At 40.9% G+C, this 17,118-nt stretch overlaps 1 protein-coding gene across 2 annotated transcripts in view; it reads right to left on the bottom strand.

Moving 5' to 3' along the window:
• Positions 1-17,118, bottom strand: part of POLA1 (DNA polymerase alpha 1, catalytic subunit) — a 782,590-nt gene that overhangs the window by 497,491 nt on the left and 267,981 nt on the right. For both annotated transcript variants that reach the window (XM_030202369.1, XM_030202370.1), the window contains exons 27-28: positions 3,412-3,444; positions 1,341-1,433 (exon numbers count right to left, since the gene is read on the bottom strand). In XM_030202369.1, the coding sequence (XP_030058229.1) occupies positions 1,341-1,433; positions 3,412-3,444 (126 nt within the window). The remainder of the gene's footprint in view (positions 1-1,340; positions 1,434-3,411; positions 3,445-17,118) is intronic.

Here is a 17,118-nt window from a genome sequence, read left to right as displayed (position 1 = left end):
CTATATATTCAATTCAATTCTTGTATACCGCTAATATCCCCTTTCCAGAGTTCAGTGTGGTTTACATTCCAGGTGGGACAAAAGCAAATAGTGTTAGTGTGAGGTTTGAAAACATTAGAGACCATTGGATTAATGCATGAGACTAAAAATATTAAGGATAATGGATGATTACTAGGAGGTAGAAGTCATGATGGATTGTTATGAAGTATTCTTTGGAGAAGAAAAAGTTTTTTAGCCTCTTCCTGAAGTTGAGGTAGCTGTTTGCTGTTCTGATGGGAATAGGTAGAGAGTTCCATATTTTGACTCCAAGAACGGGGAATAGAGAGCTGAAAATCTTCTGATTTCGAACTGTCTTTTGACATGGTGATGCTAGCATCAGTTGTTGTTTCAGTCTGTTAGACTGGACCAAGCGTAGCGAAGTGGTCTTAGTCAGCAATTCAGAGGTGAAACCCAGTTAGATTTACTAAACAAGCTGTTTTGAACCTAAGTCTTTCTGCTATGGGAAACCAGTGCAGTTTGTTAAAATGAGTTGAAACACTGGTATATCTATTCAATCTGTATATTAATCTAGCAGCTCTATTCTGTATGATTTACAGTTTTTCTGATACTGACACTTAATACCAAGAAATAGAACGTTACAGTAATCCAAATGAGGTAGGACTAACACTTGGACTATATAGTATAAAGCCCATATACGAATGGTATCTACACACACGGATGACTTAGGGTGCAAAGGTTCAAAAGAGATGTGGTTTGGGCAGCCCAAATCTTAAACGTGTATTCCCGATCTTGCACATTTATTGTTAAAAATGGCCACCTCTTTGAAAGCATGCAAAAGTGTCCATAAAGTGCTAGTTTCAGCCAGGATTTGAAAGGAGTGATTGATATGGTCTCTATGCTTAGCCCTCCGGTAATTTCTATCACTTTTAATAAGCAAAAAATGTACCTACCAGAGCTTCATTGCTTAATTGCCTGTGCTTATTTATACAATTTTCTTGAATATGGCTCTTATATGTATATTGCCGGTATTTATACATAGAACTAGCAAAAATAGGTACTTACATATGTAATCACCAGCGCTTACAGGTAAAAGCTACTGAGTGATACGATCTTTTTCTGGCCATGTCATTTTACGCACTATTTGGGATTTCCCAAGGCAGCACATGTATCTTACAAAAAGCTCTGCATTTAATAAGCCTTTTGTAAAATAAGCTGGGAACTGTGAATGGGCTTACACTCATAAGGCGACCAAAATCTTGCATATCTTCACATAGAAAAAAAATATATGTTATACTTAAGGCCTCAAACTAATACAGAAAATGCACAAATAAAATGCTAACCTTATTCCCCAGCTTGAAGACTTCTTCTAAGTTGGTACTATTGGTGTTTATCATAATAGAATCTGTATCTCCATATATGACTTCCAGGTTCATCTGATAAATTAAAAAAATAAAGCAAGTTGGAGCAGTAAAACCTGTCAAACTTGCAAGCATGCCTTGAAACAGAACATATCTCCATGCAATTATCTAAAAGCATAATCCTGTGCAATAATTAAAATAGATGTCTTTTAATGACATGACTGGTTTACTCTTCACAGATCTGCTGTTCACTGAGGCCATGACGCTCAGAAGCAAATGTGGGTTCTAGAGGCTATTAGCATCATGCTTAAAGGCCCCCACCATGAGGAATAGCGCATGCGCCGAGGGATAGCGCAACAAGCATGCAAATGCATGCCAATGAGCTAATTCCCTATTCTTCTGCAATGCTCAGTGGCAAGCGCTCCAAATAAGGGCGCTGTTGCCGCTGAAAACCCCTACGCCAGCTCAGAGCTGGCGTTTGGGTGTCCCAGTAAGGGAGGGAGTCTGGCTAGCAGGGGAGAGGCCGTGTCAGTGTTATTTACACAAAGCATTTACCGATAGTTGATGGTGTCAAAGTCTCAAGCAGGACCTAGTAGTGAAAAATTAGCCTTATCACCAAGGTTTGGGCTATTGAAAAACTCTCAATTTCGTTTGTGTGGCACTAGAGAGAGAGACGCATTATTATGTCTGAAGATGTCAGAGAGTTTGGGTCTGCTGAGAAGCCGACAGCAATCATGAGTGGGTGTTGGGGAGTGGAGTGGGATCAGAGCCACAGTAGCCTGGAAACTCTCCCCCATCCCTCCTCCCCCCTCCCCTGGTGCTCTGGACATGCACTCAAGGGCTGTTCCTAACGCACAATTCTTAAGTGCATGTGCCAGGAACCACTGTCCCCCCTGGACTCCCTAATGCTCAATGCTAACAATGCACCTAAATTTGCATGTCATTAGTGTTGAGCATTAGGGCGCTGTGCTGCAGCGCTGTTGCGGCTGTATTTTTCCAGCACTGTACTGAGCATCTGGGCATCAGAGCACAAAGCCTACTGCATCATCCTGTGAGCGTGTATCAATGAAGAGAACTGGAGAAAGGCCACCAGCATGCCTCTAATTTCTATCTTTAGCTTTGCAAACCTTTGTAATTCCTAGCAGAAAGAAATAGGATGCTTGACTGCTCTCAGGACATTCCTTCACTATTAAAAGCTGAAGACTAAACACTAACAAACAAGAGGAAAAATTTTGATTGTATTAAACTGTTGTCATGTCTACAGGCAATTTACACATTCAAGAGTTCAAACTGCATTAAAATTAACACTTAATTTGCTATTTCATTTCCAGTTCATCTCTGATCCCAGGATGCTCCACCCAGAATGCCTGACCAACCCCCTTGGAGGTGAACTCCAATGGAGCATCATTCTATCAAACAATAGCAAGGAAAAGTTAAAAAAAAAAAAAAAAAAACTAAAAATGGGAAAGCATAACAATTCTGGGTGAATTTAAGCCAGCTTTTAAAATCCTTTGTACAAGGTAGTAGAATTACAAAGGTTCAGAGTTTCTTTAAAACTAGTTTTAAGTCAGTGTTCATTCTTGCTTCAGAGAAGTTACTACCCAAGCATCGTTCTTATAGATTCAGACCCACTCAAGGCACAAAGCTCTGAGAAGTGATAGGGTTAACATAAAATGAGCAAGTGTAGATACAAAGTCATTTTCAGCTTTCAATGGTATCAAACACTGAAATGATTCAGCAGAAGATGAAGGGAGCCAGAAAAACAATCATAATAAACACAACACCGCAGCTCACACAATATCCCAGAGCTGTGAGGAAACTCTAATTAGCACTGTTGCTAATTTGCTGCAAACACTCACATAGAGGCTTCAAGCAGCGCTGCATCATATCTGTATTGGAAAAGAGCATAAAGCTATAATCCATTAAGGTAAGATTACACTGGTGAGCCCAGCATCCTTGGAGACCTGTTTTTCAGTTTGTTTGGGTTACAATTTCAAAGCATAAAAAAGTAAAAAAAAAAAAAATCTGTGAATGCTAAAAACTCAATGTTTACCTTCTGCACCATGTCCTTGGTATGCATCAGTATCTACAAATGGAGTAAACAAGAGGAAAGATTAATAGCACATCTTGCTGAAAATAAAACATGTAGCCCCTTCCCCCTACAAACACACACAACTTCTGAACCAAACTGTTTACAATTTATCTATTTAGGCTGTGCCTAATGGTTGGGTATTGCTAAGCAGTAAAACCAGATTTACTTTTCAAGCCAGGCTTCTGCTGCTCATACCATTGGGGGGTGCTATACCACCAGAACCCCACCAAGGGTTGAAATGTGCAACATTTATCGGCCAGATTCAGGAGGAACACACAGGGTCCAGGGACATCTGCTGTCTCTGGTCCTGGTAGATTAATGCTACAAAATCTGGATAAGAAACAATCCTGCATTGCTGCACATGAGGTCTTCAAACACCATTACTCACAGGAGCTGAAGAAAATTTTCGGACAAAATATTCAGCAATCAATACAGCTACACAACAATAATGCTCACCACAAACCACAGTCTAAGAATTGAATTTACGGAATCAAAGAAAAACAAAATACTCACTGCATTATAAACATGAGGTTTAATTCTCACTAAGTGGCCGATGATCTTAGAAGCAAAAGCGGGTGCTAGAGACCAATAGTGCCGTACTAGTGCCCACATTTGCTCCTGCCCGATGATCAGAGCCGGTGAGCGCATGTAATAGCGCACTTGCCAGCTCTGAATGCTAGCTGCATGCTAACAAGGGTCTCCTGCATTTCTCCCTCATGATCAGTGGGCAGCGTGCCAAACAAGGGTGCTGCTACCACTGCAAACAGTACGCCAGCTTGGAGCTGGCATTAGGATTTGCAACGAAGAATGAATGAGGGAGACCCACTCAGGTTCTCCCAGACCTGTCAAACCTAAGCCCCCCCCCCCCCCCCAAACACAAGACCTGGAGCACCAGTGAACCTCCAGGCCCCTCACCCATGAAACATTAAAACCCTAGTGGTCCAGTAGGACCGCTAGTTTCCCTCCTTCCACCCATCCCCACATTGAACGCCCTTGGTGGTCCAGTGGGACCAGTATCTAGCCCTCCCTCCCCTGGTGACCTACCTCTCCATAGTAGTAGTGACCAGCACGCCCTCCCTCCTCTTCGGAAGCCAACGAGAGAAGGTCCAAAAAATCATCTACGGCAAAGCCCCAGGATACATGACAGATTTGATCGACTTACCAACCAGAAACACATCCGATTCAACACGAACATATCTAAACCTGCACTACCCAAGCTGCAAAGGTCTTAAATATAAATCAATGCATCCAGTTTTTCCTACATATGCACACAACTGTGGAACGCATTACCTAAAGCGTTGAAAACGACGTACAACCACCTAAACTTCCGGAAATCACTAAAAACTAACCTGTTTAAAAAGGCACACCCTACCGATCCAACTTAAATGACAGACCCAGGCAACACAACAAAACCAAATTATGTGACGGACATAACACAACTCTACTGCTGAACGACACCCAAATGTGGCTGTGCCACATGAACTTTATCTTACCATAACACAACTTTGTATTTGTTCACACCGGAGTCTGCAAACGCCTCTCCGGTACTATGTAAGCCACATTGAGCCTGCAATTAGGTGGGAAAATGTGGGATACAAATGTAACAAATAACAAAAACACTAGTGCACCTTAGTAAACAGAGCCCTTAATGACTTATTTTGAAAACCCCAAATATAATAATGAAAATGACACACCAAATACTAGTCTTGTTATGTAATAAAAAGAGGTATAATTTAGACAATTCCATTTTTTGAGACACAATGCACAAATTAGGAACAAAATTAATCCAGAATAAATATGTGAAATATTGAGTGACCCCTGTTAACCTAAGCACAATTAACTAATTAAAGTCAGGGGCGAACTACCCTGTAGAGTAAATCTGCATGACTGAATTTGTTTTGGCATTCTGTGCTACATAAAGGTCCGAAATCTTTGAGTTTTGTCTTAACCGCAGAGGTTAGTGGGAATTCAAGCTGTAACAAATTTCAGAAGACCTATGGAAAAGAACTTTTGATGCTTATCTGCGTGGAAAGGATTACAAGACCATTTAGAAACTCCCAGGGCTCCACTACCTGTCACACTGACAGTCTACAAATGGAAAAAGGAGGAAAGTAAAGACTGCACTAACTACCCCAGGAGGGGTCATTCTGCCATGTAAACCCCAAAACAAGTCTCAAAGAATCCAAGACTAACATCAAAAGATCACCAAGGGGTCCTTTTACAAAGGTGCACTGAAAAATGGCCTGCGGTAGTGTAGGCGTGGGTTTTGAATCATTTTTCAGTGCACCTGTAAAAAAGGCCTCTTTTTTTTTTTTTCTTTTTGCTGAAAATGGACATGCAGCAAAATCAAAATTGCTGCGTGTCCATTTTGGGTCTGAGACCTTACACCCAGCCATAGACCTAGTGGTAAAGAATTTGGGTGGTAATGACCTGCGTGCGTGTGCCACGCACACCAGAAAATAAAAAATATTTTTGAGATGAGCGCCAAAAATTGAAATTACTGCATGGGCCACGCAGTAAGTCCAATTTGGCGTGTGTTGGGCGCACATTGGCGCCTATGCGGCTTAGTAAAATGGGCCCAAAATTCTCTTGCTGTGGCTATTCTGAAAGTTCATGTGTCAACCATCAAGGGGAAAAAAAAGGGAACGGCTTTTGCGTTCAGGGAGGATACCACTGCTCACCAATATAAGCATTGCTGCCTGCCTCGAGTTCATCAAATGGCATCTAGATGATCCATCAGAATTCGAGAATAATTCTCAGGACAGATGTGTCAACAACTGAACTTTTTATGTTACAACAATAAATGTTTTGTTTGGTAAAAACCAGCTCTGCCTTGTAAAGTAAGAACCTTATCCAGCTATTAAACATGGTAGTGGTGGTGGTATTGTGGTGTTCGGCTACTCTGTTGCATCAGGACCTGGAAGGCTTTGTTGTTATTGACAGAATCATGATTTCTGTGTTATATCACACAATTGCAGAGGAGAACTGGTAGGCCGTCTGCCCCTGAACTGAAGCTGAGCCACGAGTCATCTTGCAGCCCACTACATTCCAATAAATCTACTACAAAATAGAGAAGGGGCTTGTATCTCTGAATTGGCCAAAGTATGGAATGCTGTGGCAAGACATGAAATGAGCTGTTCGTGTACAGAGACACTCCAATGTCAGAGCTGAACCTATTCTGAACAGAAGAATGAGCCAAAATTTCTTCAATGGTCAAATCCCGTGTTTCCCAAGTCCGGTCCTGGAGTACCCCTTGCCAGTCAGGTTTTCAGGATATCTACAATGAATATGTATGAACTCGGTTTGCATACAGTCTCCATTATCTGCAAATCTCTTTCATGCATATTCATTGTGGATATCCTGAAAACCTGACTGGCAAAGGGTACTCCAAGACTGGAATTGGAAAATACTGGTCTACCAGTAACAAGAAATGTTCAGTTCAAGTTACTGCTACCCAATTACTGATTACTTTTGAATCTTTGTTAGATAATCAAAATATATTTGTATTTGATTTATTCAATGGAGTTTACTTTTTTTTCAGTGTTTAAATTAGGACCTAACCATGTTTTGAGCACAAATTGTACCAGAAATACAAATTGTCTTAGAGTGTTCACAAATGTTCTCAGAGGCATCCAATTCAGTCATTGAGGGACACAAATAAGTCTTCAGGATATTGCCAAATGAAAACATATGAGAGAGATCTGAATGTAATGGAGCAATATTGCTTGCAGCCTCTAAAATTGTAGGGAGAGGGGAGCATTCGAAAAATAGTCCCAGCCAGCCTCTGACTTGCATCTTAGACAGCAAAACTATACAATAACGCGAAGATTGTAGCAACTGACACCTCATGGGAGAACACTTAAGAAGCAGGGCCATTTCGTTTATTGTTTACAAATCACACCTCCAGTACAATTACCAAGAGTGCACAAGCTTGCCCTATCCTTACACAGATATGTGGGACCCAACTGATAAAGGAGGGCCAATCACCTGCTCCCTTGACACTTGCTCATCAAAGATAGAGCCTTGCTTGCCTACTGCACGAACAGAAGGGACCACAAAATAGGGTTACCATATTTGTGGAGACAAAAAAAAAAAAGAGGACAGAAAATATAAAAATGGTTGCTACCTTTGCAAAAGAAATGTTTAATTGTAGTTAATGAACACACATCAAACAGTGACTTACTTACATTACAGCAGTAGACATTCTACTTTACAAGAACTTCTGGATTTGAGTTTGACTGAGTCTGGGCCTAAGTGTACTTATCTTAAGAGTGCATATCCTTCTGGCTGGCTTCTGAGATACGTATGAAAGTCTTTGCATGACATGTGCTTAAAATCGTGCTGCAGAAACAAAATTCCTTTGACAGATTCAACCAGCAGGGGAGCAGAGAAGGGATCAGCAACGCCTCTTTCTCTCTTTAGCGCACCTATGTGTCCAGACTGACTAATAAGCCAGAGAAGGTTTCTCTCATTATGTGGGTAGGTGTGTTGGTCATAGGCACATAAAAGAAAAAGAGGACATTTCCCTGAAAATTAAAAATCCTGTAGGACATACCTGAAGATGTCCAAAAAGAGGACATGTCGTCTTAAAAGAGGACATATGGTAACCCTACCACAAAAATCATGAACGCCTCTCTTTTTAATAGGCAGCTACTAACAGCATTGAAGAAGGCAACGGTGCACTCTCTGCTAAAGAAGAAAAACCATGACCGGGACACAAATTTGAAAGCTACCAGCAAGTATCTACCATCCCATTTCTAGGAAAATTTATAGACCAGTCAACATCCAGCTCAACAACTGGTTAGAAAAGTGAAACCAGCTAAATCTGTGTCAAACTGGATTTAGACCCAGTTATGGAATGGAGACAATCCTCTTATTTCTGCTTGACGATCTTCACAGAAACTGAGATGGGGATTTACCTCAGAGTTGCTACTGTTGGATTTCTCAGCAGCTTGGTGAATGGGCTGAACTAGAAGGTATTTTTGTTCTGGTCAACTTCACTGCTGCCCATTGCTCTCCAAGTGGATGAGTGCCGTAAGTAGCTTCTGCTGTCCAATACACCAAAAATAAACATTCACTGGGGTCTTTTCATGGGTCATTCCCAACTATACACTCTTCATTATGGAATTCACTAATATTTTTTTCTCCTCAATTTTTTTGCATTCTCTTCCAGGGACCTTGCATCAACTTTAACCGCACTGGCCGCTTCTGCACTTCAAATGTGCTTAAGCGTCTTTCATAGGGAGGACTAAACATGGGAATTATCTGTAATCATATATGGGTGTAATACTATCATGTTTCTGTCTACTACGTAATTTGGAGTTGTGGTAAAAACTGGTTTCTGGGATTTTTAAGGAACAGAGCACATCAGGTTAAATGAATCAGGTTTATTCTATCTCATGGATTCCAGATTGTGAATTTCCTCAGGGCTCACCAATTTCACCTATACTGTTTAATACTGTAATGGCTTCAAAGGGTGAAAGATTAACTAAAAGGGGGTCCTTCCCATTTATTTATGCTGACGACCTGTTATATATACCTTTTCCTGTCTATTTTGCTTAAGTTTTAAATAGTTCTAGAGTAGCAGTTTTAATTGTTTGCCAATAGTTGACTTTTCTGTCAATGGTGTAATATATAAGTTAGAAAAGTTATTTGATAACATACTTTCATTTGAGAGAAGTGAAAGCGGTTTTGACTGAAGTATTTAGAACATTATGGAAGCTGAGGAGGATAAGAGCTTATTTTGTCTGATATTTTTCAAATAGTTGTGCAGACACTTACTTTGGCACACCTGGTTTATTGTAATGTCCTTTATGCAGGAAGTAATAAATGTTTATTGAAAAGGTTATAAATACTACAAAATACGGCAGCCAGATTATTATGTCAGGTGCCAAAATTTAATAGGATATCAACCCTTATTAGTAAAACTATACTGGCTTCCAATAGAGGCCAGGGTGATGTTTAAAACTTGTGCATTAGTATTTTTGATACTAAATGGTCAGATCCCGGCTTATATGCTGGACCTAGCAAACATTCCAGCAAAAAACTGTGATAGTTTATCCAAACATTTTCTAACCCTTCATTATCCAGATGCATCAAAGGTATATAAGGAAGATATTTTCAACCATTTAAACATGATTTAAAAGATATCACCAAAAACATCAATCACAGCTTCCAAATTATGCACTCATGGGCGGATGCATTTCAACTGAAACTTAATGAAGAGAAAACACAATGTCTTGTACTTACATCACAATATAATACAAATAACTTCATCACTATATCCACACCAAACTTTACCCTTTCCAATTCAAATGCCCTGAAAATTCTCAGAGAAACCATTGATCGGAATCTTACACTGGAAAAGCCATGTTAAGAATACAACAATGGTATGGGATTTGCGTTACAAGACGTATGAGGAGAGACTTGTTGACCTGAACATGTATACCCTGGAGGAAAGAAGAAACAGGGGTGATATGATAGACGTTCAAATATTTGAAAGGTATTAATCTGCAAATGAACCTTTTCCGGAGAGGGGAAGGCGGTAGAACTAGAGGACATGAAATGAGATTGAAGGGGGGCAGACTCAAGAAAGGAAGTATTTTTTCACGGAGAGAGCGGTAGATGCTGGGAATGCCCTCCCGCGGGAGGTGGTGGAGAGGAAAACGGTAACGGAATTCAAACATGCGTGGGATAAACATAAAGGAATCCTCCTCAGAAGGAAGGGATCCCCAGAAGCTTAGCCGGTGGTGGGAGGCAAGGCAGACTTATACGGTCTGTGCCAGAGCCGGTGGTGGGAGGCGGGGCTGGTGGTTGGGAGGCAGGGATAGTGCTGGGCAGACTTATACAGTCTGTGCCCTGAAAAAGACAGGTACAAATCAAGGTAAGGTATACACAAAAAATGGCACATGTGAGTTTATCTTGTTGGACAGACTGGGTGGACTGTGCAGGTCTTTTTCTGCTGTCATCTACTATGTTACTATGTAACAAGGAAGATGTTCCACTCAATGTGGAAACTCAAAAGAGTTAAACCTTTCTTCCCTAGGGGAATCTTTCGTAATCTAGTACAATCAATGGTACTGAGTCACTTAGACTATTGCAATGGTCTTCTTGCTGGCTGTAAAGAACAAATCATTAAAAAAAACTTCAAACTGCCCAAAACACCACAGCCAGACTTATATTTGGAAAAACAAAATACGAAAGTGCTAAGCCCCTAAGAGAAAACTTACACTGGCTTCCTCTTAAAGAACATATAAGTTTCAAAATATGCATTCTGGTGCATAAAATAATTCACGGTGATGCCTCGACTTACATGTTAGACCTCATTGACCTACCACCCAGGAATGCTAAAAGATCAGCATGCACATTCCTAAATCTTCATTTCCCCAGCTGTAAAGGTCTAAAATATAGAGTAATACATGCGTCCAGCTTTTCATACTTGAGTTCACAAATGTGGAATGCTTTACCACTCAACCTGAAAATCTGCACGATTGTACACAAAATCATCCACAGAGACGCCCCGACCTACATGCTAAACCTCGTGGAACTGTCTCCCAGAAATGCCAAAGATCAACCCGAAAATTTCTTAATCTACACTTCCCCAGCTGTAAAGGACTAAAATACAAGCTTATACATGCAACTTCCTTCTCTTACATGAGTACACAGTTGTGGAACGCACCACCAACTAACTTGAAAACAATCGACAAAATATCTAACTTTCGTAAATCTCTGAAGACGTATCTCTTCAACAAGACCTACAAAGAGGACCCATAGCTTAACTATACTACCTCACCAATCAACCCCAGTTGAAAGTCATCTTTCTATATCTATTTTCTTAGATCTTCTTTCCCATCCTAATCTCTTTGCATCACCAATTGTATCTGATATCCTGGAATGGCGATGCCATAACAGATCTCTGTAAGCCACATTGAGCCTGCAAATAGGTGGGAAAATGTGGGATACAAATGCAATAAATAATAATAATAATAATTCACAGCCTAATTAACTTCCGTAAAGCACTGAAGACACATCTCTTTAACATGACATACCATAATGACTCATAATTGGAACCGTAATTCTCCATCATCTACTTAATCAATTTATTTTCTCCCTATATTGTACTGCCTAATTTATCATGTAATTCATGTTCAATATGTGATACCAATTGCATGTTCTCCCTTTTCATCTGATTGTTCATTATATCATCCATGTTTCTATATATATTACCAATTGTATCTGTACTCTGAAATGGCATAAGACATGACGGAAAATTGTAAGCCACATTGAGCCTGCCAATAGGTGGGAAAATGTGGGATACAAATGCAACAAATATATAAATAAACTACTTTTACTTTTCAAGCTACTAAAAATTAGAATCTACTACCTCGCTCCTTGAAATGCATGTCTATTTACAAACAATTTTGAAAATCTTTGAAAGCTTTTTTTTATTTCAGAAATATATATTTCCTACCTCATTTGACCACAATATAACCTTGTATTTGTTATCAACCGAATTGGCAAATGCCTTTACAGTACCATGTAATCCACATTGAGCCTGCAAATAGGTGGGAAAACGTGGGGTACAAATGTAAAATAAATAAAATTTAGTTTGGATTTGTTGTTAGTTTGCTATTATGGGCTATCCTGAGAATTTGCTCTGTTTGTACTTTGTGATTTGTTGTATATCCTGAGAATTGCTCACAGTCTTTTGTGAACTGCCTAGAACTAGTTTGGTCATGGCGGACTATAAATGCAATTTGTAAAGTAATGACAGTATTTTTTTCTTTAAATAAAAATAATAATATCCCTAGGTAATTGTAAAATTTGCTACTGGACTGGTCTATATTTAGAACCTTTACTTAGAACAGCAGTATCACTTTTTGACTTTTATTAATATGTGCCCTAATGCCCGAGGAAATATCAGCACTTGATCTACCCAGTTTGTAAGCAATGCCAAAAATTCTACTGGAGGATTTTCAGTAAATATGATGGACAAGAATCTAAACAGGAAGATGTACATTATCTCTCTATATAAAACGCACCTCCAACGTTCTAATGAAGCCTCCAAAAGTCCCAACGTTCTAAATCTGTGGTGATGTAGATCAAAGTTTGCCCCGCCCTCACGTCAAACGTGATGATGTCAAGGGCAGAGCACTAACACTCAACCAATCACCGAACCGCTGCTACGCAACATAACCTGACGTCAAACGCTTCGCGAAACAGATCAATCACAAACAACTGCATGGGGACAAGGGAGGAGAATGAGCAGCACAAGCAGTCACTTTCTGAACAGCACAAAGACGACGAACATCGCTGGAAGGAGATTACAATTTTGAGGCCCATGCTCCAGCTCCCGGTATGAGCAGCATCCTTACAAAACGTCCTCCAAGAAAAAACTACCCACAGTCCCGACGTCTCCGGCACCTCAAACAAGTCGCATACCACTTCAAACCCCCCCCCCCCCCCCCCCAAATCAAAATGCAGCCTTCCACACAAATGGGGGGAGAGATGGACTGGCAAGGGGAGAGGACAGATGGGAAAAGGTGGTGGGGGGGGTTCACAAACTCAGATGGAAAGAAGTGGGAGGGGCTTCTGGAACTCAGACGGGGGTGGAAGGGGGAAGGGGGAAGGAGGGAGGAAAAGGAGGGGGGCAAAGGGGAAGAGTAGGAGGCGGGTAGGGAGACGGGGGGGGGGGGGAACCACACTCTCTCTCTGTCACACACACTGTATCTGTGTGAACACTCTCTCTCTCACACTCACTGTGTCCAACATACGCACTCGCACACAGTCATTCTGAAACACACACACACACTCACAGATACACAAGCACCCAGTCTCAATCTCTGACACACAATCGCACAGTCACTCTCTCTCTCTCTCACACAGTCACTCTCTCAAACATACACACTACGAGGAAAACCTGGCTAGCGCCCGTTTCATTTGTTTCGGAAACGGGCCTTTTATACTAGTTTTCAATAAAGACTGAATATCTATAAAAGAAACTGGATAAAATTCCCCCTTCAGTCTATCAACAGGGTTATCATTTTCTGATCTATATTCTAATCCTATCCAATATTTTTCACTACCATTTAGATATTTCATTGGCCTTTGCAGTTCAAGTATTTTGGTCTCAAAGTAAGATACCAACTGTGATGCTGTGAGTTGGACTGTGGAAGACTGAGTAGTGACAGCTTTTATATTTATCAGATTATTATTAGTATTTATCGCTTGTTGCTTATTTAGACAATATACCGCCTTATATGCAAAGCATGTCAAAGCAGTTTACAATTTATAAAATAGTTTAATACAGTGAAAAGAACTCCATAAAATCAATAGAAAAGAAACCAGTCATGCAGAACACATATTCCATTCATCTTTCTCAGTGTTTTGAACTCTGGGACAATTCAAGGCCCACCCAGTCAGCTGCACGCTTTATCCAGTGAAAAAAAAAGAAAATAATAATAATCTCCCTCAAGCCCTAATTTTGAAAGGCAGTCTAAAACAAGTGCATTTTTAAGGCTGATCTGAATCATGTATAAGAAGCTTCCTCCCACATAGGGAGAGAGATAGGGCTTTCCAAAGGATCAGTGCCAAAAAGAAGAAATCACTATGCCTGGTGGCTTCCCAGCTGACCTTGGAGAGGACAGAGAGCAACAACTTGAAATCTTTTATACAACAAAATTTCTTTCTGATCAATTGCATTGGTCCTAACCATCTTTATTTTATTTAAAAATGTCTACTCCGCCTACAACTACGCGGATTACAAGTCAACATACACAATAAAAACCAAACCATAAAACTAACATACAATCAAAACCAGATTCAAAATCATTCATAAAACAGACAAGAGTATCAACTCCATGCGTGTTCAAAATATGTCTTCAGAAGTTTACAAAATTGATCAATGATGCTATACAATCTCAAGTAACCTGGCAAATAATTCCTCTAAGTTTCTGTGAGGGAATATATAGGAGATTCAGGGGGTCTTTTACTAAAGCTTAGCTCGAGTTATCTGCAGCAGGGCCCACAGGAATAAAATGGGCCCTGCTGCAGATAACTTGAGCTAAGCTTTAGCAAAAGACCCCCTGACAGTCCTCCTAAAAGAAACTCCCACCCTAGGCCACCTTAAGGGTTCTCCAGTACACAATACAAAAGGGGCAGGGCTCAAGCTGGGCAAATAAAATCCCAGCCTAGAAACAAGTCAGGGAGGACTCAAGAAAGGAGAAGCAGCCCTCAAGTTTATGCCTTCACAATTTATCAGTAAAAACTGTCACGGTAGGAAGGTCTTTTTTTACTACTTTTGAAGATCTTGATCGTGTATGTCCAGGCTGGAGCCAGGCCTGGGTCAGTCTGTGACTGTTATGAAACTGGTGCACACTGTGCTTGGGCCTGGCCAGAAGCCAACCCTATTAAGATTTTTTCCTGATTTGCAAAAGACTTTTGGGCATAACATTAAGCCTATGAACAACAGGCTTCCTTATATTTGAGTGCAATAATAGAGAGATTTCTGTTTACTTTTACACTTCTGTCTCTGAGGCCTTGCAACTGGCCTTAACCACACTACTTGCAAAAAAAAAAAAAAAATTATACTGCTTAATTTGAGCTTGTGATCAATTCTATCTGTTCTCCAAGCCGGTTCTAAAAGTCTATAATTTTATTTTATGTTTAAACAATTTTGTATTGGTGATTTTAAAAAAAAGAGCTTGTAACTACATCATGTTCTAACAGGCATGCCTAATACACTAATATTAATTCACTTAGAACAATCAAAACATTAACACCAATGTTTTACCTCATCAACCCCCCCCCCCTCCCTTATCTCTGCCCAACCCTCTCCCCAACACTACTACCCCAATAGCCCATTCCCTTCCCACCTTCCCCCCATATCTTAAGCCCCTAGTTTGGTTTGCTAAGACAGGAATAACAATGAATCTGGAAAAGTCCTCCAGATCCCCCTGCTGCCAAATGCCATCAGTTAGTCTAACCTGAGTTTGAGCTTCCTACCTCCCCAACAAAATTTAGACAATACTTTACGAATGTACATCAAATCCATTTTTAACAATTTAAGAAGCAGTATCTGTCATATAACCACTTGGGAAACAATATAGACAAAAGACTGACAAGGAAGGGCATTTTCGAAAAGGACGTCCAAGTTGAGATTTGGACACCCTTGCAAAACGGCGAAATCTAGAGGCGGGGAAACCCGTATTTTCAAAACATGATGGATGTCCATCTTTCATTTCGAAAATACCATCAGGGACGTCCAAATCCTTAAATTTCAGCGTCCCTAGATTTGGACATCCCTAGACATGAAGGTTTCTGATTTTTGGCGATTTTCAAAACCAGACATCCATATCAAAAACGACCAAATGCAAGTCATTTTGTCGTGGGAGGAGCCAGCATTTGTAGTGCACTGGTCCTCCTGACATGCCAGGACACCAATCGGGCACCCTAGGGGGCACTGCAGTGGACTTCATAAATTGTTCCCAGGAACATAGCTCCCTTATCTTGTGTGCTGAGCCCCCCAACCCCACTTGCCACAACTGTACACACCACTACCATAGCCCTTATGGGTGAAGGGGGGCACCTAGATGTGGGTAGTGGGTTTTGGAGAGTTTGCTGTTTTCTCTACAAATGTAACAGGTGAGGGGGGGGGGGAATATGGGCCTGGGTCCGCCTGTCTGAAGTGCACTGTAGTACCCACTAAAACTGCTCCAGGAACCTGCATGTGCTGTCATGGACCTGAGTATGACATCTGAGGCTGGCATGACATATTTTGAAAGATGGTTTTTGAGGGTGGGAGGGGGTTAGTGACCACTGGGGAGTAATGGGAGGTCATTCCCAATTCTCTCCGGTGGTCATCTGGTCATTTCGGGCACCTTTTTGTGCCTTAGTCGTAAGAAAAACAGGTCCGGGTGAAAACATCCAAGTGGTCGTTAGGGACATCCTTGTTTTTTTCGATTATGGGTCAAGGACGTCCAAGTGTTAGGCACACCCAAGTCCCGCCTTCGCTACGCCTCTGACACACCCCCTTGAACTTTGGCCGCCCTTGTGACGGAGTGCAATTGGGGACATCCTAAATCGGGTTTCGATTATACCGATTTGGACATCCATGGTAGAAGGATGTCCATCTTCCAATTTATGTCAAAAGATGGACTCCCTTCTCTTTCGAAAATGAGCCCAATAATCACTTAGCAATAAGGATTAGCTCCTATCTCTATAATATGGTTACTTTTTACTCAGTGTTTGGAGACACCCTCTGAAACTCCCATTGAGAATTGGCTGGCACTGGGCACCTGTCGACTGCGTTCTGCTATGACTGTGTGTGCATAATTTCTCTCCTTCATACTGTTTTTTCTTTGGAATGATTGATGCATTTCTCCTTTCTCTCCACCCAACAGTCTTCTTGTCAGAGCTATCAGTTCTTGTGCATTCACGGAATAAAGCCTTGTTGGGTCCCAGGGAAGCTGTATTCCCAGGTACTAGAACGCATGTCCTGCCCATTTGAAAAGGAACTGGCCCCTCCAAGTTTCCGAACCTCATCTAACAGCGCCATTCCTTCAGATTTAGCAAAATTGAGTTTAAAACTCGAAAAATTGCCAAATTCTTGAAAACTTTTCCAAAAGGTGATACAGAGAGGTCTGGGGTTCGCTAATATGGAATAAAGGA

Source organism: Microcaecilia unicolor, chromosome 4 (assembly GCF_901765095.1).
Source record: "Microcaecilia unicolor chromosome 4, aMicUni1.1, whole genome shotgun sequence".
Classification (NCBI taxonomy): domain Eukaryota; kingdom Metazoa; phylum Chordata; class Amphibia; order Gymnophiona; family Siphonopidae; genus Microcaecilia; species Microcaecilia unicolor.
The sequence above is the reverse complement of the archived record's forward strand: the minus strand, read 5'-3'. Positions and strand labels throughout refer to the sequence as shown.